This window comes from Hyla sarda, chromosome 3 (assembly GCF_029499605.1).
Source record: "Hyla sarda isolate aHylSar1 chromosome 3, aHylSar1.hap1, whole genome shotgun sequence".
Classification (NCBI taxonomy): Eukaryota; Metazoa; Chordata; class Amphibia; order Anura; family Hylidae; genus Hyla; species Hyla sarda.
Genome location: NC_079191.1, coordinates 366,911,597 through 366,934,225, shown reverse-complemented (window position 1 = coordinate 366,934,225; position 22,629 = coordinate 366,911,597). Strand labels below are relative to the sequence as shown.

The window sequence follows — 22,629 nt, the reverse complement described above, 5'->3', positions numbered from 1 at the left end:
TGGAAGCAGGAATAGGAAGAGGACAAATCCCTAGGGTGCTTGTGAGAGCACCTAAAATAAGGAGAGGGAGAGCTAGCCTTCCTGGAGGGCTGGCGCAAGGAAGACTTCAATGCAGTCACCACGGAACGGGAGACTTGTGCCAACTCAGAAATAGACTGGGAGAGGAAAGGCATCACTCTAGAGGGAGAGCAGAGCCCACAGGTTCTAGTGGAACGTCCTGGGAAGATATACCAGGAGGGCCGGGCAGTGGTGAAGACAGGACAAATACGCTCAGCAGAACCACAAGGCGTTTTAATTTTGCAGCCCATGCAGGCATAACAGGTGATCAGGGCCCCAGGCACCTGTCTGGGGCCCTGGTCACGTTCTGTGTCCCCCAATGGAGCAGATTGAGACAAAAAAGAACCTAACTAGACATTTTGAACTAGAAAATAATAAAAGACCAGGTCTGGAGAAAACTCCAGACCTGTGTCTGCCTCCTACTGACACTAAGCTAAAACTGATGAGCTCTGTGTCTGTGGGCGGGTATATCCTGCTGGGAGGAGCAGACTTTTTTTTGCCTAGTCGCAGCAGCATTATACCCATGGTCTCCTGTGTCCCCCAATGAAGCGACCGAGAAAGATATTTACAGGAGACTCCTAAAGAAAGGAATTATAGTCTGGTACTGCAAAAAAATAGCCAGCACAACTACCTAATACACAGATGCAAGCTGCTGTGGCAAATACAGAGTATACAAAAAACAAGGTTGCAGCAGCACTCTTGGTCAAAAAATGGAGGCTCTTAGCACACTATTTGATCAAAACGTGTCCCCTGTGCACCACGCAGAGGTGGCCTCATTTCAGATGGGACCCTAACACTCATTTCACTCACCTCTGCTGGGCATATGCCCTCTGACTGGGTGACATGCTGAGTCCACAATCAAATTTAAAAACCTGCTGTGAATACATTTTGATCAAAAAATTCGCTAAAAGCCTCCATTTGACCAAAAGTGCTGCTGCAACCTTTCTGCATACTCTATAGTCTGGAACTGTTAACTTTTCTAGGCATGTTCTGTGACATTTACATTAACCCCGACACCTCTGCCGAACAGTCCCACATCCAGCAAGCCGTTTCCTGTGTAAGTTGTGTAGTGGCTTTTTTGGGTACTGCTGCATAGCTCTTAGGCTAATGGGAGCTTAGCTACAGTAACCCAGCAAGCATGTCACAAACTGAGCAGTCTGCTTTCAGCCTTGTTCACTGTGTAAAAGTTGGAGCTGCAGGAAGAGAATGCTGAAAAAGTCATCTTTACAAAACAAGTGACAGCTTAATATTAGGCCTCGTGGCCTGAATAAGAGCTGCTATATTTCTTGATTTTATAATGTACACAGCATAAATGGATGATTGTTATTATAGTGTGCGGGCATGGTTTCCCTGCACGCTATGTCCAATAGCTGCACGATGTTGTGGCCGGCCCCTACCCTTTCATCTAAATGGCTAGTGTTTAAGCCTTTCAAAATAAGTGTACGAGTCTCCTGCAGCATGTTACACATTTATAGGGTGCGGCACTGAAATTTATTTCATTTTTTTAATAGGAAAGTGCTGCAAAATAAAAAATTCTCAAATGATATGACGGGTGGCAAAAAAGGGTCCCACCGAGAACAATGGGAACTGTTTTGACAGTTTCTTCTGGTGTTTTACTACCAAGATGGAGGGAAACAGCTGGATAACCACAAGTTAGCCCAAACAAAGATGCATGTGCAGTGTATACATTGCACTGTAATGTATGGAGAATCTGCACAATGATTTATTTAGTGGAACACAAGGAAGGATAAAGGGTTCTTACACAGCTCCTACATGGATGCAGGAAAAAAAAAAAAAAAAAAAAAAACACACAAGAACCAAGCAAACGCAGGACATGGAATTACAGGGTCACATTTTAATTCCTGAATTTTACAGTTCAGCATTAATATCACCACATGTATACAAATGGTGTAAAACAAGTACAGTGGTATTTAATACAAAATAAACTTCTGTATTTTTATGGAAAAAAGAACTATACTTCATATCTACACAGACAGCCCATCTTTCCAAACAATAGCTAAAATTATAATTAACTACAAAATCTCCAAAACTGGGAAACTGCTTCAACTATTTTTGAGAGAAACGGATCTAGAACCTGGTACAAGGATGACTCTCAGAGGACTGCAGCTGCTGCGCGCATCTCTGAACAGTAGATTCAAGTGAGGGAGGGAACACTTTTCTTCAGCATGATCTCAGATCATATACGGGAGAATTAAAATTATTTACAGTTCAGGTGCTACCTTAAAAAGGAGAAAAAAAAAAAAAAAAAAAAAAAGAAAGGAAGAAAATGAAAGTAAAAATTGTATTCCACAACTACACGGTCACAAATCCGCTGCAATTCATCTACATCCATGGAATGTGCTCCGAATTGCTATGTATAAAATGAGTGTACTGAAAGCGGTGGCTCTCCCTTTACACCCTTGCCAAAGATAATAAAAAGGTGCATATATATCAGTCTTCCGACACTATGAAACATAATGACTGATGGTAACTCATTGCTTGCTGTGTTAACCCCTTTGGTATATTGGTTTCTTGTATAGCCATGATGGTTTCAGCACTTAAAAAAAAAGTTGGAATAAATTTCTATGGACTAAAAACAGCAAATGGCTTCAAAAAGAAAAAAAGCTGAACGCTAAATAAAAAAAATAAGAATAAAATGGGTAAAACACACTGTTCATATGCTTAACACGAAAATGGTAACACTGCAAGAGATTGAGGCACTGGTTAGGAGGTCAACGGGCAGTTTCCAGACTAGTTTTGGAAGCTACTGATCCTTGGCATCAGTATTTCTGGAAGTGCAGTATGCAGGACGGGCTACTTATTACATCTGTCCATTCTGACTTCAGATTTTAATAAAATACACACTGAAAAGATTTTCATTCATTTTTTTTCTATTTTTTTTTTTAAAGTTAACATGCACTACAATGTGTCACCCTCCCCTCCCCCCCCCCCCATCCCTACTACTGAAGATGGGAATTAAATTTACAAAGAATGGTCCCAAAGTTAGATCAGAATTCATTCCCTTCAATTCTTTTTTTTATTTTTTTTTTATAAAAGAGGCAATTGATAAAACATTATGGCCAGCACAAATAAAATTAAGATTACCGCTGTGCAACAGAAAGCTCTTAGCTTTTTATTTCATCTAGTTGACTTACATCTTGGGGGCAACCCTGCAACATTAAGATGCGTCTTTCTAAGTGATCCATTCTGTCCCCATCCCCTGAACACAAGATGTACTAAAGCACTCATCTTGGTTGTCATAGCTAATCCGTCATTCTGAAACCCCTACAAGAATTCAGAGACACTTGAAGGGCTTCCATGAAATCTTGGCATTTACACCATTCTAGTGGAGTTTGGCTACTTTCGTACTATTCAAGGGAGAAAGCTTCCTGGCTCACACTAAGATCAGACATCAGTTGCTGTATTAACCCAAAAACTAATGTTTGTCAATTTACGATCCCAGTCTAGGTCTTTTTCTTGGAGACGTGTCCTCCTCCTCCTCCTCTTCCTCATCGTCAGGGTAATCGACCAGTCCAATCAAACTTCCCTGCTGCAGAAATAATCGTGTTACTTTTTATCATGTGCACAAGGATGTACTTGTAGATGTATCCTCAGCTATCTTTGAATTACACAAGCAATTCTACTAAACTATTACTAAATACTACTAACATCTCACTGCTTTCAGATCATCTAGGTCCGTGTCCACAAAACCTGTGGCTCTCGGCTGTTGCAAAACTACAACTCACATGATAGGAGCTTTGCCGTGTACCCATTTTCTCAAATGCACCCTGTGGTCAGGCTGTACTCATAAAGATGTGATATTACTGTCAGTTTATGCCGCCAAAATTGTGACCCAACCCAAAGAAAACGTCCAGAACTATTGGGGTATTGGCAAAAGCTTTTTTACAATTTCAGATCTATGGAAGTGTTTCAGCTTCTTTACCTAATGGACATCACAAATGTTTGGCTATAGACCAGTGGTTTTCAACCTGCGGACCTCCAGATGTTGCAAAACTACAACTCCCAGCATGCCCGGACAGCCGTTGGCTGTCCGGGCATGCTGGGAGTTGTAGTTTTGCAACATCTGGAGGTCCGCAGGTTGAAGACCACTGCTGTAGACTATAATATAAGAGGATCTCTCTTGACATTGCTGGGCAGATATCACCGTGCAGCCCTGAAAAGTGTTGCTGTAAAATAGTAACATATCAGAATTTTTTTCCCTCCCCAAAATCCCTGACCTAAGAACCTTGTTAATGTGGAGACAGGCAAAGTGGTTCATAGTTTGTCACGGTTATACTCTGACCCCCACACCAGGCTTCTCTGCAGGCGGGTATAAGTGACTGCATAGTCAGCTATACACCAACCTGTATGTTACTCCTATAAAGAGGTTTCTTTAGAATTTTACTGCATCTTCGGTGCTGACTAAAACCTTAAAAACATGCTTTATGACATTATTAATGCCCACCCGTAACAAAATAATTGCCTTATTACTCATGTCAACCTATCACAGAGCGGATCAAAGGGAGTGAAGGTAAGGGGTCCAGCTCACAAAAATAGGTAAAACTTAACTTTTACTTCACAGTTAAAAACATGGAACAAAAAGAAAAAGAAAAAAAAACATGGGTATACTAAAATGGACACCGACGCGTTTTGAACTTGCTAGGAGTTCTTAGTCATGGCAAGTAATGCAGGTAAAAGAGGTTTTTATACATATGTATCTGAGTATGAAGGAGTAGCTCCCACAGACATCGGCGTGTAGTAGTTCATAGCAACCACTGTTGCAGCAGACAAAATACGATACAAAGGACTGAGAACCAAGAGCACAGCGTATGCGGTACGCATCAACTATAGTATGTTCGTATGGATGGATAGTTCAATACTACATATTCATAAGTATAAACATTATACCAAGATGCAACACCGCATACTATATATAAGTGCCCGTAATCGCAAGAGTCATCATGTAGCAAAATTGTTATATATATCGTCCATCATCAGATCGCAAATAGAGGGCACTTTTGTTGTGCTTACTGTTTGCGATCTGATGATGGACGAAATATATAACAACTTTGCTACATGATGACTCTTGCGATTACTGGCACTTATATATAGTATGCGGTGTTGCATCTTGGTATAATGTTTATACTTATGAATATGTATTATTGAACTATCCATCAATACAAACATACTATAGTTGATGCGTACCGCATACGCTGTGCTCTTGGTTCTCAGTCCTTTGTATCGTATTTTGTCTGCTGCGACAGTGGTTGCTATGAACTACTACATGGTTGTTAGTTTACTTGTTTTACGTCAGGGTGTTTCCCCACCTGGCGGCGATTAGCTTCTATGGCCAGGCTCCACAGGAACGGACATCACACGCTGATGTCTGTGGGAGCTACTCCTTCATACTCAGATACATATGTATAAAAACCTCTTACCTGCATTACTTGCCATGACTAAGAACTCCTAGCAAGTTCGAAACGCGTCAGTGTCCATTTTAGTATACCCATGGGGTTTTTGTTGTTTTCTTTTTGTTCCATGTTTTTAACTATGTGAAGTAAAAGTTAAGTCTTACCTATTTTTGTGAGCTGGACCCCTTAACTTCACTCCCTTTGATCTGCACCTCCCGGGATACGGCCCGCGCTGTCCGTGCTCCAAACTTTACTTGCAAAAACCGCATGACAACCGCACATCTATCCATTGATGCCCTCAGCAAGTGGTAAGCTGAACAACCTTTTTTCCTTTATCAGAGCGGCCTTTTTTCCCCCAGCTCACCTTTGTCGATGTTACTGTTGTTGCTAAACTTGTGTTTTTGGAGGATGATCCATTAGAACCTGCTGGTGGGGTCTGAGCTGCCACAGATTTACTGTTTGCACCATTTGCTCCATTCGCTGAACTGGCAGAGTGAGAAAAAGTGAACTTGAATCCACCCACAGAAGTCCTCTTGGGAAGATTCTCCTTGTCTTCGCTCTCTTTAGCTTTGAGAAAAATTAATAGGAATAGAAATAAGTGAATAGGACAGAATCTGTGGTGTAAGTTCAATGAATGAAACTAAAAAATAAACCTAATATTCACCCTATTTTCAATCAGAAAACCACTTAAATGTCTCAGGCACAGTCTTCTATTAAAGCCCTGTACAATCTTACAAGTACTTTCACACTATTAATCTAGCAGGAATTTATTATGTTTAGAGGGTTTGTTTGTCTATCTTTGGTGCAGCAACTTTGTGTCAACTTAATGTGTGCCCTTTAAAACAGAAATTTGTAAGGTAGTTTTTTTTGCAGCATTCATGAGTTACTGTGTGCGCCTTTTAAAAAAAATGGCATAGTTCTGGTGCTGAGCAGTTATTTGATATGGTTTAATCTGCAACACACTTACCAAATGCCATCCGAATTGATGAACTTGGCACACATCCGTCAAAAATCAACAGAGGCATGCCACAACCATTTTTGATAAATTCCCCCCATTGAACCTGCAGAATTTACAATACCAGTGTTTTGAAGAAAAGTCATCCATTTATACCTTTCTTTGTTTCCATAAATTTTTCATAACTGTCAGGGAAATCATCTTCTGTCTTAGACTTTTCAATAGGGGGAACAACAGCTTCGCCTTCTTCCTCCTCATCTTCATTAAACCATAGCTCTTCATCTTCTTCCAAAGCTCTTGCATCTCGTCGGAATCTGTTGCTACGCAGTATAGATGGTACACTATGGAGGAAATACAAAGTTTTGTTTGGTAAGAGAACGAACAGTAGATTTGATCTCACAGGGGTTGGACTATAGTGATGTTCACATGGACTGTACCAACTAAAGGGACTAAAATATAGTGCTTGGCATTCAATATCCCATGTATGTACAGATTTAAAACATACCCTAATAGTGGCAGATGTAGGTAGCCAAAAGTTTATGTTCACACTGAGGAATTACTTGAGTAATTCCGCTCCAAAATCATCGAAACCATGAAAGTTCCACCGACTACTGGACTTTCTGCTGCCCTGTTCACACTGAGGAATTTCTGCTAGCAGAGTTCAGACGCTGAATTCTGTTCCATTTGCAGATAAAAAAATTTCATTTTTCAGGCAGAATATGCAAGTATTAGCCCATTGCCATCACATGCCCGCTCTTCCAAACAGCAATTGCTTTGGTGTCCCATCTCATTTGCTGAAGGGGTGCGACATGTCCTCAAATCTGGAAGCACTGCAGAAGCTTTTTTATTTATTTATTTAATTTATTTTTAACAACCCCATTAACCTCAAGGACGCAGGGCATACCTGTACACCCTGAGCCCGGTATATAACGCTGGGTAATGCCGTGACCCCGCGTCATACTGGGTCGGGCGCTATTAACCCTTCAGACGTGGCGTTCAAAGTTGATCGCCGCATCTAAAATGAAAGTGAAAGCTTCCCAGCAGCTCAGTTGGGCTGATTGGGACCATCGCTGTGAAATAGAGATGTCCCGATCAGCTAGAATGTGAGCGGAGGTCCTCTTACCTGCCTCAGTCGCGTCCAATAGGTGATCGATTGCTCCAAGCCTGAAATCCAGGCTTGAGCAATCAACTACCGATAACACTGATCTTTGCAGTGTCAATGCACAGCAATGATCTGTGTATGAGATCGGTATGTGCTATGTAATAACCACTAGGGGGGCTATTTAAAAAAAAAAAAAAAAAAAAAAAAAAAAGGGGATCATTTAACCCCTTCCCTAATAAAAGTAAGACTCACCCCCCTTTTCCCATTTAAAAAAAAAAAGTAAATAAAAATAAACATGTGGTATTGCCGAATGCGGAAATATCCGAACTATAAAAATATATAGTTCATTAAACCACACGGTCAGTGGCGTTAGGGGAAAAAAAAATTCAAAGTGCAAAATAGCGTATTTTTGGTAACTTTATATAATGAAAAAATGAATAGAAAGCGATCAAAAAGTCCGATCAATATAAAAATGGTACCGCTAAAAACTTCAGATCAATGCGCATAAAACAAGTCCTCATACCGGCACATACGCGGAAAAATAAATAAGTTATAGGGGTCAGAAGATGACAATTTTAAACGTATAAATTTTCCTGCATGTAGTTATGATTTTTTTTTATAGAAGTAATAAAAAAATCTTAAGTATATAAGTAGGGTATCATTTTAATCGTATGGACCAAAAGATAAGAGGTAATTTTTACCGAAAAATGCACTGCGTAGAAACGGAAGCCACCAAGTATTACAAAATGGAATTTTTTCTTCAATTTTGTCGCACAAATTTTGTAGCCAGCCAAGAGTCTTTCTATTCTTTTTTGAGGTATCTTTGCCCATTCTTCCTTCCAAAAGTCTTCCAGTTCTTTGAGATTTCTGGTCTGTCACGCACTGCTCTTTTAAGGTCTATCCATAGATTTTCAATTATGTTGAGGTCAGGAGATTGTGAAGGCCTTCAGTTTACGCCTCTTGATGTAATCCCCCATGGATTTTGAGGTGTGTTTAGGATCATTTTCCATTATGTTCCCTGTGCCACTGGCTGCAATACAACCCCAAAGCATTATTGATCCACCCCCATGCTTAACAGTTGGACAGAGGTTCTTTTCATTAAATTCTGTTCCCCTTCTTCTCCAAAGGTACCTTTGCTCATTCCAGCCAAAAAGTCCAATTTTAACCTCATCGGTCCACAGAACTTGTTTCCAAAATGCATCAGGCTTGTCTATATGTTCATTTGCAAAGTTCAAACGCTGATTTTTGTGGTGAGGATGTAGAAGAGGTTTTCTTCTGATGACTCTTCCATGAAGACCATATTTGTACAAGTATCTCTTTATAGTGGAATAGTGAACCACAACTCCAGTGTCTTTCTGAAGGGATTGTGCAGTCAAACGTGTGTTTTTAATTGTTTTTCTCACAATCCTGCGAGCTGTTCTGTCTTATATTTTTCTCAGTCTTCCAGATTTGCTTTAAGTTCCACTGTTCCTGATGACTGCCATTTCTTAATTACATTCCGAACAGAGGATATTGACATTTGAAAACGTTTTGCTATCTTCTTATAGCCTTCTCCAGCTTTGTGAGCGTCAACTATTTTCAGTTTCAGATTTCTAGACAATTGCTTAGAAGAACCCCTGGTGCTGATTGTTGGGGCAAGGTCAGATGAGTCTGGGCATTTAAAACCTTTGAGATTGATATCACCTGGTCTTCCCAGATGATGATTGAGAACAATCCATGACACTGGCAGGTCTAAGCTTTGCAAAGGGGGCAGTGTATGCTATAAATTCTGCAGGGTGCACAAACTTTTGCAGACTGCATTTTTTGTTTTCTGTTATTTTGAAAGTGTAAATGATGGAAATAAAATCTAACTTTTGTTGACATATTATAAGAATGTCTAATCTGTAATTTGATGCCTTTTGGAGGCTTCTTTATGCACATTAATAAAATATATATTCATATACACTTCTATAGCAGCCTCACCTGTTTAATTTCTGGTTCTGTCTGTCTTTTTCCTGCTCATACTTGGTCTTCAGCCCTTTGAACGTCTGAACATATTCAATCGATTCAAGAGCTTTATAGAAGTTGTCCACTATATGTGCAGTCAGAGACTTGATGTCTTCCTGCATAGTAAAAAGGAAACAGGACTTAAAAGGGGTCGTCAGCAAAGTAGAGTGGGGTGTGGAACTAATGTCAGCAATGCTGTGTATACACTTGTACAAGCAAGAAAATATTTTAAAAAAATACTGCAACAAAACATGCTCACAATGCTCTCTTTTTAAAACTCTACCTTTGCAACCCAGTCACATGATGCTGGTTCAGCACAATTCATGAAGCTATGGCATCTTACATGCCAGTGCCCTAGTTGTTGGGACTTTAATGATGTGGCATTAGTAGGGCTGGGTCTGGGTCTCCTACTATGAGGAAGTGACAACATCTTCAGCAGTACCACCCTTGCTTGCTGCATTGTGTACTGCCTGCAAAGCTGAGAAAGCAGGGAACAGGATGGACTGCAGAGACCGCTAGGGATTATGGGAAATTAGGTTAGGTGCTGCTACCAACGCTTTTTTGACCTGGAAGTTGGGTATATACAAAATCTACAGACCAACGCAAGTAGCATTTAGTAAAAAACTATTTTGTTTTGCAGATTTTCATAATTATGTTTAGGCAGTCGGAAAACCTCTTTAGATCCCGCTCTCATCGCTCAAGTGGATCTTCAATGGTATTGTCACATGTGACTTTTTTGCAGCTACATGTTTTCCTACCCACTGAAGCCAATGGGTAGCAAAATTAGCTGCAGAATAAAACGAAGAAAAACATGGCACGTGTCATTCTACCCTAACTAGACATTCTGGATTTTTATTCCGCAGTCCTAATGTAAGAAATAGAACATTTGAACTCTAATGATACGCTCCAATAATCAATTGTAAATTATATATATATATATATATATATATATATATATATATATATATATATATATATATATTTATATATTTATATATATATTTATATATATATATATATATATTTATATATTTATATATATATATATATATATATATATATATATATTATATATATTTATATATATTTATATATTTATATATATATTTATATATATATATATTTATATATATTTATATATATTTATATATATATATATATATATATATATATATATATATATATATATATATATTTTTTTTTTATTTTTTTTTTTCTATATTAGGGATCGATCGATCATCGGTTTGGCCAATATTATCGGCCGATATTCACGATTTTGGGCAATTACCTTGCCGATAATCCGATAATGCCCCGCCCCATTGCCTCCTCCATCCCCGGTTTACCTGTTCCCGGGGGCAGGGGTCCAAGCTACATCTGGCTCCTGCTGCGTCCTGTGTTACGCTGTGCAACGTCACCGTCAGTGCGCACAGTGACAGCTCAGGAGGACGCCACCGGAGCCAGATGTAGCGTGGACCACGGGAACAGGTCATTATAAATCAGGGGATTGGGGGAGTTAATGGTGCCGGGGCAGTGTGGTTGGGGGGTGCAGCGCGGTGCGGCGGCGGTAGGACTCACGAGGACCCCCGGACAGGCAGGGGAAGAGGCGGGTGGTGGCGGTGGTCTCTGGCACTGCAAAAGCCGCTGCAGTTCATTGATTTAAAGCGCCCGCTTTAAATCAATGATCTGCAGCGGTGTCTCGCTTGGGGGGGGGGGGGGGGGGGGGGGGGGAATAAATAGCCGATAATTTATACCAGAATATCGGTATAAGTTATCGGCCCTAACCTCCACAGATTATCGGTATCGGCCCTAAAAACAAAACAAACGATATCGGTCGATCCCCAGTATATAGTAAGCAATTTCACTAGATCTTATGGCATTACAGGTGAAAAAGGTAGTTAAGCTATTACACTAGGCTATGATGGGAAATCCACAACTAAAACATCAGTTGTAGGTTTGTTTTTCTAACGGTGTGCCTCCAGCTGTTGAAAAACTACAACTCCCAGCATGCCTGGACAGCCAAAGGCTGTCCAGGCATGCTGCGAGTTGTAGTTTTGCAACAGCTGGAGGCACAAGGTTTGGAAAAAATCTTAAATATTCTACTTCTATTTACTACTTGGCGCAGTCTTTGCTATGGTGTTTACTGCAGCAGGGACATTTAGACTGCATGGGGACTTGTAACAGTCCAGCAATACCATCTAGATAGCTGAGCTCTCCCCAAGTCATGTTGCGTCTATACATGAACAGCTACTTACCACTCTGATGAACTCAAACAGCTCTATTATTGCAGAGTTTAGCAAGTTGTATCGGGTTCCATTATCCAGAAGTGCATTAATAACCGGCTCAAAAAGGTTTCCCTTTATAATATAACGGTTGTAAAATTCATCCTTTAAACCAATTATTCGCCTCAGGAAACGCAAAGCACCTACAAAAGAAATACAATGTAAGAGACCGATATACATCTATACCAAAACTGATCGATACTAAACTTACAAAATCTATAAATGTATACCCGGAAACATTCTATGCAAAGCCCAGTAATCACGGTGTCAATTAAGCCTACATGCCGCTGCGGCCCTACCTCAATACCTACTTACTAGGAACAGGGATTTAAGTTGATTGATTAATGCCACATTGCAGGAGACTTATGGATGCTGTGTCTGACATGCTATATAAACCCTCCCAACTACCTTTTAGCTAAGGGAGCCGACTGGTTCATGAAGGGAGACAAAGGGGTTACTAAAAGCAGAATTAGGCTGTACACTATGGCATCCACCTAAAAAGGCTATTGTGAGGAGAAACTCAGTTGCGCTCAGTCTTGTAATATTGATTAATTATCCTGAGTAGGGATGTCCCGATACCATTCTTTTTAAGACCGAGTACGAGTACCGATACTTTAATTCTAGTACTCGCCGATACCAATTACGAGTACTTTTATTTTAAAGGGAATCTGACACCAAGGTGACCTGGTTTCTGGCGCTGCTTACCGTGCCGATATGTGCGATTTTGTGGTGTACAATGGTGGCAGCTACAGTAGTATGAGCCAAGATCTCTCTTGCAGGGAATTTGCATTGGTGGCGAGACCGATGTCTCCGGAGCGATTGCGCCGACATTCACATGGTGAGCAGCGATAGAAACAGTGTCACCTGCACCATCTACATATAAATTGAAGTTAGTGCAGGTGACCCTACAGTAAGATTGCCTTTAATAGTAGCTAGTATCCCCTTGTAGGTAGTATAGATAGTTGCAGACATTAGTAGCAGCCCCCCCCCCCTTGTAGACAGCAGCCCCCCCCCCTTGTAGACAGCAGCCCCCCCCCCCCCCCCCTTGTAGACAGCAGGGCTCTTCCCCCCCCCCCCCCCATACAGACAGCAGGGCTCTTCCCCCCCCCCCATACAGACAGCAGGCCTCTTCCCCCCCCCCCATACAGACAGCAGGCCTCTTCCCTCCCCCCCCCCTCCCCATACAGACAGCAGGCCTCTTCCCTCCCCCCCCCCCCTCCCCATACAGACAGCAGGCCTCTTCCCTCCCCCCCCCCCTCCCCATACAGACAGCAGGCCTCTTCCCCCCCCCCCCATACAGACAGCAGGCCTCTTCCCCCCCCCCCCCCCATACAGACAGCAGGCCTCTTCCCCCCCCCCCATACAGACAGCAGGCCTCTTCCCTCCCCCCCCCCTCCCCATACAGACAGCAGGCCTCTTCCCTCCCCCCCCCCCTCCCCATACAGACAGCAGGCCTCTTCCCTCCCCCTCCCCCTCCCCATACAGACAGCAGGCCTCTTCCCTCCCCCCCCCCTCCCCATACAGACAGCAGGCCTCTCGCCTCCCCCCCCCCCTCCCCATACAGACAGCAGGCCTCTCGCCTCGCCTCCCCCTCCCCATACAGACAGCAGGCCTCTCGCCTCCCCCCCCCCCTCCCCATACAGACAGCAGGCCTCTCGCCTCCCCCCCCCCTCCCCATACAGACAGCAGGCCTCTCGCCTCCCCCCCCCCTCCCCATACAGACAGCAGGCCTCGCGCCTCCCCCCCTCCCCCCATACAGACAGCAGGCCTCCCCCCCTCCCCCCATACAGACAGCAGGCCTCTCCCCCCTCCCCCCATACAGACAGCAGGCCTCTCCCCCCTCCCCCCATACAGACAGCAGGCCTCTCCCCCCTCCCCCCATACAGACAGCAGGCCTCTCCCCCCTCCCCCCATACAGACAGCAGGCCTCTCCCCCCTCCCCCCATACAGACAGCAGGCCTCTCCCCCCTCCCCATACAGACAGCAGGCCTCTCCCCCCTCCCCATACAGACAGCAGGCCTCTCCCCCCTCCCCATACAGACAGCAGGCCTCTCCCCCCTCCCCATACAGACAGCAGGCCTCTCCCCCCTCCCCATACAGACAGCAGGCCTCTCCCCCCTCCCCATACAGACAGCAGGCCTCTCCCCCCTCCCCATACAGACAGCAGGCCTCTCCCCCCTCCCCATACAGACAGCAGGCCTCTCCCCCCTCCCCATACAGACAGCAGGCCTCTCCCCCCTCCCCATACAGACAGCAGGCCTCTCCCCCCTCCCCATACAGACAGCAGGCCTCTCCCCCCTCCCCATACAGACAGCAGGCCTCTCCCCCCTCCCCATACAGACAGCAGGCCTCTCCCCCCTCCCCATACAGACAGCAGGCCTCTCCCCCCTCCCCATACAGACAGCAGGCCTCTCCCCCCTCCCCATACAGACAGCAGGCCTCTCCCCCCTCCCCATACAGACAGCAGGCCTCTCCCCCCTCCCCATACAGACAGCAGGCCTCTCCCCCCTCCCCATACAGACCGCAGGCCTCTCCCCCCTCCCCATACAGACCGCAGGCCTCTCCCCCCTCCCCATACAGACCGCAGGCCTCTCCCCCCTCCCCATACAGACCGCAGGCCTCTCCCCCCTCCCCATACAGACCGCAGGCCTCTCCCCCCTCCCCATACAGACCGCAGGCCTCTCCCCCCTCCCCATACAGACCGCAGGCCTCTCCCCCCTCCCCATACAGACCGCAGGCCTCTCCCCCCTCCCCATACAGACCGCAGGCCTCTCCCCCCTCCCCATACAGACCGCAGGCCTCTCCCCCCTCCCCATACAGACCGCAGGCCTCTCCCCCCTCCCCATACAGACCGCAGGCCTCTCCCCCCTCCCCATACAGACCGCAGGCCTCTCCCCCCTCCCCATACAGACCGCAGGCCTCTCCCCCCTCCCCATACAGACCGCAGGCCTCTCCCCCCTCCCCATACAGACCGCAGGCCTCTCCCCCCCCCCCCATATAGACAGCAGGCCTCTCCCCCCCCATATAGACAGCAGGCCTCTCCCCCCCCCCCCCAATATAGACAGCAGGCCTCTCCCCCACCCCCCCAATATAGACAGCAGGCCTCTTCCCCCCCCCCCCCCCAATATAGACAGCAGGCCTCTCCCCCCCCCCCCTATATAGAATCAGATTATCCAAGATGCAACGTGTTTCACTGCGTATGTGCAGCTTCTTCAGACATGATGCCTGAAGAAGCTGTGCATGCGCAGTGAAACACGTTGCATCTTGGAAAATAAATCTGATATCTGTTCCTGCTGTGTGCCTTGATCCTGTCAGCGCTGTGGATCCTGCTTGCTTCCAGAAGCGGCTATGAATTACTGTGTTTTACACTAGCGGGTAGGCTGCAGACGGACCTCATTTTATCCGAATCCCATTGTTGTGTATGTTGGTACACAACCACCCAGGGTAAGCGGCTGTGATTCACCCTATACAACTACCCTCTAAGACTATAAGCTTACTATAGTGCCACACACAGACCAATGTTGGCTGAACCAGACTCATCTGATCGGTTGCTATGAGCAACTCAGTAACATACTCTGGACAGTTTTTGATAAATCTCCCCTTTGGTCGACATATACATGGCCATCCTAAGAGTATTCCCATCTGGACCTTCATCATTCTGTGGATATGCGATAAGTCTATCTGGAGAGTGAGGGCCTTGCTTGCAGCCAAAGATTTTCAGGATAGAACTTGGTAGCAAAAAAAAAAAAAAAAGTTCTCCAAAAACAGGCGCTTCTTCCAATAAAAGGTTTTCTTTATTCCATCATGGTAGATATAAAAGATTAAAAAGCACTTTCAACGTGTTTCTAGCTCGGACCGAGCTCTTTATCAAGACGTGCATCTACCATGATGGAATAAAGAAAACCTTTTATTGGGAGAAGCGCCTATTTTTGGAGAAATTCTCTCTTTTTTTGCTATCTTTATCTCTTCCCGACCGCAGGCAAAAACGTGGTCAACCGCGTTTTTGCCTACAGTCGGGAAACCGCATACAGCCGAAAACGCAGCCGACCGGAGGCTGTGGTTCACTCCAGTCGGCTCATAGACATACATTAAATATGGTTCCCGAAAACGGCTGAGTGCAGGCGCCGCAATTAAGCCCGCCCCCTCCTCCCAGCCGTATACGGGAACCGTAAATACAAAACGTGGTGTGAAAGCACCCTTACAGATGTTATGCTTCAAGCATAACAATCAGGTAGGCATAATATTATTGCCAACATTGGCTGCATTTTTCATGGTATTTCACTAGGATCGCGCTCCTCCTGTCTTTTTGTCTTTATAGTACAAAGATTTTCAGGAAGCCTCCAAAAGCAGAGTCTGCTATTTTACAGTGTACGCCTACCTCCCAATGATGGTAATGGGATCTATGTAAACTGAGTACTGCTGTTTCCTTAACTGCCAAGGACTATTGGAAGTTGTGTAAACTGTGTAAAAACAGACTATTCAGCTTCCTGACAGCCACAAAAAGGATGAAGGGGCCTCAATCTACAAACCCACACGAGTACCAGAGGTGGGACCGGCATATAATACATTTATAGCATATTCTGCTGCTATAACATGAACAGCCAGATGGAAATACCCATTTAAAAGGTATTTTTCATGGACAGAACAAGTGTTCAAAGAGAGAAAATTACTTACAAAGTGCCAAAAAAGTATGTTTGGAATTCATCAGTATTAACACTCTTCGGAGCATGTCCTTATTCATGATGTAGTTTTTGATGTGGTACGTATGATGTTCTACACAAAACGTCAACAGCTCCAATATCAATGCAAGTAGCTGAGCAGTCTGATAGTTATCTGAAAAGCATCAAAGAAATCATCTGTCAAATACACAGCGCACCCACAAGACAACTGTGAACATTTAAAAGGAAAGTATTTTTTACATCACACATTGTAAACCAAGTACATAAGAGAATTATTGGATGTTCATATGTAATGGTATGCATAAAAGGAAACATTTCATAATAAATCTTTATAGGGGAGAGAAGTTTATTTATTGCAGTGTCAGGTAAATTGTAACATTTTCACAGAACACAGATTTACCAGGAGCTGTGTATGTATATGCGTATGCGTGTGCGCATGTGCGTGCATGTATATATGCATGCGTGTATATGTGTGCATGTGTGCGTATATATATATAGCTATCTGTTTGTGGCTGCAGGCATAAGAGGCACATTTCATATACCTATGAATGTAAGGAACGTGGCCTATACAGTAAATCATTTTTTCCCAACCAGGGTGCCTCCAGCTGTTGCAAAACTACAACTCCCAGCATGCCCGGACAGCCAACGGCTGTCCGGGCATGCTGGGAGTTGTAGTTTTGCAACAGCTGGAGGCACCCTGGTTGGGAAACACTGCAGTAAATCACTCGGAGGTCAAAATTACGGTTTGAGTGTGCACAGTGAGGTCACCAGGGGCAAAGAGATCAAATGTGCATTGTGAGGTCACAAGGACTTGCTGGGCAACACACCACCACCCAGCTAGCCCCTGTAACCTTACAGTACCCACTCTACAGATCAGCCATGTCCCTGGGACTTCACAGAACACATACTGCCACTCAGCACCACTGTGCCCAACATGCCTGTAGTTATAAATCACTGGCATAGATCAAACTGCATTAGAGAAAAATATATTTCTAATTTGCCCGTAGCAACCAATCACAGCTCAAATTTCAGTTTATCAGAGCTTGTTAATATATGAAAGCAAAGCTGTGAGCAGATTGGTAAATCTGGGCCATTGTGTTTATTATGTGTGTTTGGATATTACTATGTGCTTATGCTGTTACGGCACAAAAGTGAAGTATGCCTGCAAAAAACAAAAAACAAAAAAAAAAACCCACACAAGTCTTGTCAATATACACTTACCTGGACAAATCGTGCTGCTTTTAGTGGATTCAATACTGGAATCTACAAAATGCAAAAAAGGATGACTTTCTTTAAACACTTCTATTTTTCATAGGCAGATGAGTGTCTTGTGATAGAAAGAGAATGCCTTGCACATATAGGCCCTGATTTACTATTGTACACCGGACATGTTTTGTCGGGTTGTGCCCCAGAATTCTGTCTGCGCCAGAAGTGAAAAACCCGACCAACTCTCCCTTTTACTGAGAAAACCCGAAAGAGCGGCCTGTCTGTCGGGAAAAGGGGGCATGGTCACAGAAAAGGGGCGTTTTCACAAAAACCCAACATATTTACTAAGGTTTCCACAGAAAATGTGGTGGATTTGAGCATGTGTAAAACAAATAAAAATAAAATTAAATAAAAATGTAGGGAAAAGTGCAAAATGTAGGGAAAGCTTAGTAAATACTGTGGAAAAAAAGTTGTAAGGAATTAAAACCCACAAAGAAACCTACACAACACTTAATAAATCAGGGCCATAGCCATAGTGTAGCTTCAAAAGGAAACCACCACAGCTGTGTGTTAAACGTGGTGCGAACCCAGCCTATCATAAACTGGGACTGGGAGATGTGAAAACCGGGCGCTCCCGTATCACAGCTGGACACGGCCCGCATCATATTCATTTCAATGAGCCAACCGGAGTCAGATAGTGTATAGTATACCATAGTTTTAGGTCTGGTCACAAAACCGGATACAGGGCAAAAAGGAGCCAACCAGAGACACTGACTCCAGTCGGCTCATTCCAATGAGATGCGGGCCGGCATCAGACACTGACACACGTGCTTTATAGGAGTGGGAAGATGAATGAACACGATGTAGGAAATGACCAGAACCAAGTTCACTTCCTGACTACAAATCCAGCACACAGAAGGCAGGAACCTTTTGCAGGGCAGGTTTGCTATTAAAACACAGCTTGCAGTATTATCTATAAAACACAGCTTGCAGTATTATCTATGCAAGAGATTTTACTGATAAGTTTTTTTCTTCTTCTTTAGACACGGTCTTCATTTATTCACTGTCAGCATAAGTATTTCAGGAAATTAGGGTCAGAGGGGGTCGGCTATTAACCTGCCAATTCTTTGTCTAGTGAAAACAGCAGCACCAGGTTTTTGGCAGCAGCGTATTTCCTCCACACAGAGTATATCCTCACTTATAAATGCATAAAAGTACAAGAGATAAGAACGCTGGAGAGCGGACTGCAGGGTGATAAAGAATTTCCAGGGGACACAGTATAATAGAAGCACAACTACTACTTTCAGGTCTGGATTCTTCTGTACCATCCTGCAGTCCGCCCTGCAGAGTATAGTCATTTGTATTTTATTTTGGTGTACCTGGCGGACTGCAAGTGTCACCAGCAGGGTAGAAGCGGATTACGGGAATTGATATAGGACTGACTTACAATCCCACAGTGTTTTCTAGAGATGAGCGAACTTCCAGTAAATTCGATTCGTCACAAACTTCTCGGCTCGGCAGTTGATGACTTTTCCTGCATAAATTAGTTCAGCTTTCAGGTGCTCTGGTGGGCTGGAAAAGGTGGTGGATATAGTCCTGGGAGACTCTCTCCCAAGACTGTATCCACCACCTTTTCCAGCCCACCGGAGCACCTGAAAGCTGAACTAAATTATGCAGGATAAAGTCAGCAACCACCGAGCCGCGAGGTTTGTGACGAATCGTATTACGGTAACTTTGCTCATCTCTAGTCAGGATATACCCCAATGGTACTGTACCTTCACATGTGAACTTGCCCTTATTTATACATATTTACTTCTTACATACATACATAAGGCACAGAGAGCTGCTGCGATCATACCCTTATCTGGTTTGTCTTCAGATGTGTTCGCCAGGAGAGGTGCAGTGAGGACTTGCATACAATGGTTATAGAAGAAATTCAGGAACTCACTCTTTTCAGTTTTCTATAAAAAAGACACAAAGCACGCATACCAATGCATATGAAGCCAAGATGAGCATAAAGCCACAGAAATTCATAGTGTCATGGTGATATGCTGAGCCAGTGTTTCCCAACCAGGGTGCCTCCAGCTGTTGCAAAACTACAACTCCCAGCATGCCCGGACAGCCCTTGGCTGTCCGGGCATGCTGTGAGTTGTAGTTTTACAACAGCTGGAGGCACCCTGGTTGGGAAACACTGCGCTGAGCACTATAAAATGCAGACTCTTAAATTGTGCGTCCTCTGCAGAGAAGGTTAAGCAGTCTCAGACCACAACTGATCAAAAGGTTTGACATGTCAGAGTGCCGAGCCCCTCGCCGATTGCTGGAACTGGGAGAAGTGCCAAGCTAAATGCTTCTTTCCTTGCTATATAGAAAGAGTATGGAGCCCAACAGCATCGGGCAGAGACAGGAGAGAAAACTCAACTGAGCGATTCTATCTGCTCATTCTAGCGATAGGGTGCCGAGACCCAGGTCTCAATTACATGTACAAAAAAAAAAATAAAATTAATTAAAAAAAGTGGCAATTTAAGTTTACTGGACCCAAAGATCTAATAATCATGTAGATATCTCAGGAAATGCTGACATACATAAAAAAACAAAACAAAAAAAACAAAAAACATGCAATTTCAAAGACCCCTCGATGAATAATAAGTACGCAATTAAACTAAAGCCAATGCATCACCCCCCACCGTTTCCTTTTCTCTGTGTACTGCATACAGGTATAGCACAGAATGAAGAATCTGAAGTATCTCCCATAAGAGGGTCCACCCCTCATATTTTTGTAAATATTTTATTATATCTTTTCATGTGACAACACTGAACGAATGACAATCTGCCACAATGTAAATCGTGCACTAGGGCAAAATTTGGACCTTTCCACTTAGGGGTGCACACACTTTTGTGGCCAAGGTTTAGACATTATTTGATGTTGAGTTATTTTCAGGGAACACAACTTTAGAAGGGGTACACCGCTGCTCAGTGTTAGGAACTCATGACATCATAGCCCCACCTCCTCATGATGTCACGCCCCCTCATGACATCACACCCTGCCCCCTCAATGCAAGTCTATGGGAGGGGGCGTGACAGCGGTCACGCCCCCTCCCATAGACTTGCATTGAGGGGGCGGAAGCATGATGTCATGAGGGGCTGGGGCTTACGGCTCCAGCATTAGGAACAGTCTGTTCCAAATGCTGAGCAGCGGAGTACCCCTTTAAATACTGCTATACAGGCTGTACACTTACTACATTGTAGCAGGGTGTCATTTCTTTACCTCTGTCACATGAAAATGTTAATATCTACAAAAATGTGGGGGGGTGTTCACACTTATGTGAGATACTATAAAGCTGCAGTCACAGCTACATGTCCATCACTAGATGGTCAAACTAAACCTCTTCCATTCAAAACAGCCAAAGTGTCAAAGGAAGTAGACAATTTTTTTTGTAAATATCTTCCAACTGAGAAAGTGCTTCCTTCTCTACAAACCATTTAAATTACCCCTTCTGATCATGGGACAATAGGTTTATATCTGCCCAAAGATGCCTGTGCAGGACTGCATGTATGTGTACTACTGTACTTGTTATTACGGAAAAAAAGTAAAAAAAAAAGTGATGTTTTTACCCATTGACATGTTCTTACATTAGCTGTCGCTAACATGTTCTCAGGGTCGATCAGTGTCCGCAGGAGTCCCATTAACTGAACAGCTCCTCCAAGCTCAGGGTCTGTATCACAGATCATTTGCTCAATAACAACATTTATCAACAAAATATCCTGTGAAAGGAAAAAGAAGACAGTGTCAGTATCAATACGATGGGACTCACGCGCAGTTTTAATTTAGTTTATGAACAAGTATAGAATGAACAAAGTCCAGGGATGAGCTTTGCTGTGTAGTTAAAGTTACAGTAATCAGAATCTAACCCTAAAGATTTTTATTGCCACCGAATAGATAAGTACCTGACCAATGGGGATCCAACCACTGGGTCCTCCACCTATCATAAAATAGGGGTACCTTGTCCCCGAGTGAATGAAGCAGCGGTCCACGTTAGCCACCACTACATTTGCTTCCAATGGGAATATTGAAGTTAAAGTACAGTGCTAGTCTCTGGCCAAACCATAGTGAATGGAGTGAAAGTAAATCACCAATATGTGCATTAAAATAGTCATTCCTATTTTTTTGTGATCACTGAGTGACGAGACCCCCACCAGCCAGCTAGTTACCCCCTATGCTGTACTTGTGTCAACCCCTTGAGGACAAAATGATTTTTAAGTCTTCAAACTTCTCCCCTTCTTTATTTAATAGCCATAAGTCTCTCTACTTGGCCTTAGGCTGCGTTCACACAAAAAAAAAAAAAAAAAAAAAAAAAATATAAAAAAAACGGACAACAACGGATATCGTTTGGATCCAATATTGTTCAGTTAATAAACCAAAAAAATATATTTTTGTTCTGAGCATGCAAACGGATGACATTAAAGGCTTTGTATAGCATTTCCTTTGGAAAATTCTAAAAAATTTTTAAAAACAAACAATTATATAAAAAATAAAAAGGCTCATCTGTGTGCAGACTGGTACAAACTGATGTGGACAGATTGTAAAAAAAAATCCCATTGACATGAATGGGATTCTTTTTTAAAACCGTTTTTTTTATCCGTTTAAAGCCTGCCAAAACAGAACCGAAACGGGGATACAAAAATCGGGGACAGACGGCCGTGTGAATACACCCTTACAGCAGATTTCAGACAGGCGTGATATGGGTGCAAGGTACAAGAACAGATTCCATATAAAAAAAAAAAAAAAAAAAAAAAAAAAAAAAAAAAAAAGGGGCCAAACCATGAGTTAAAAGGCAGATAAGCTTCAATACATGTTCTGTATAAGGCAGGGGTCAGCAACCCGCGGCTTTTACTCCTTTGCCGCGGCTCCGCGAGTCTGTCGGGTCCCGGTCACCCTCATTCGGGGAAAATGCAG

General features: G+C 43.6%; 1 protein-coding gene across 5 annotated transcripts in view; it reads right to left on the bottom strand.

Annotated features, from left to right (window-relative positions):
- Nucleotides 1-2,011: 2,011 nt before the first annotated feature.
- Nucleotides 2,012-22,629, bottom strand: part of PPP4R3B (protein phosphatase 4 regulatory subunit 3B) — a 58,354-nt gene continuing 37,736 nt past the window's right edge. The window contains exons 8-16 of one of the 5 annotated variants that reach the window (XM_056567721.1): nucleotides 21,288-21,437; nucleotides 19,534-19,636; nucleotides 17,691-17,732; nucleotides 16,465-16,623; nucleotides 11,764-11,933; nucleotides 9,488-9,627; nucleotides 6,580-6,764; nucleotides 5,833-6,035; nucleotides 2,012-3,604 (exon numbers count right to left, since the gene is read on the bottom strand). In XM_056567721.1, the coding sequence (XP_056423696.1) occupies nucleotides 3,509-3,604; nucleotides 5,833-6,035; nucleotides 6,580-6,764; nucleotides 9,488-9,627; nucleotides 11,764-11,933; nucleotides 16,465-16,623; nucleotides 17,691-17,732; nucleotides 19,534-19,636; nucleotides 21,288-21,437 (1,248 nt within the window). In that variant the 3' untranslated portion in view covers nucleotides 2,012-3,508. Of the gene's footprint in view, nucleotides 3,608-5,832; nucleotides 6,036-6,579; nucleotides 6,765-9,487; nucleotides 9,628-11,763; nucleotides 11,934-16,464; nucleotides 16,624-17,690; nucleotides 17,733-19,533; nucleotides 19,637-21,287; nucleotides 21,438-22,629 lie in introns of all 5 variants that reach the window. The other 4 variants (XM_056567720.1, XM_056567725.1, XM_056567723.1 and 1 more) reach the window with 4 other exon arrangements.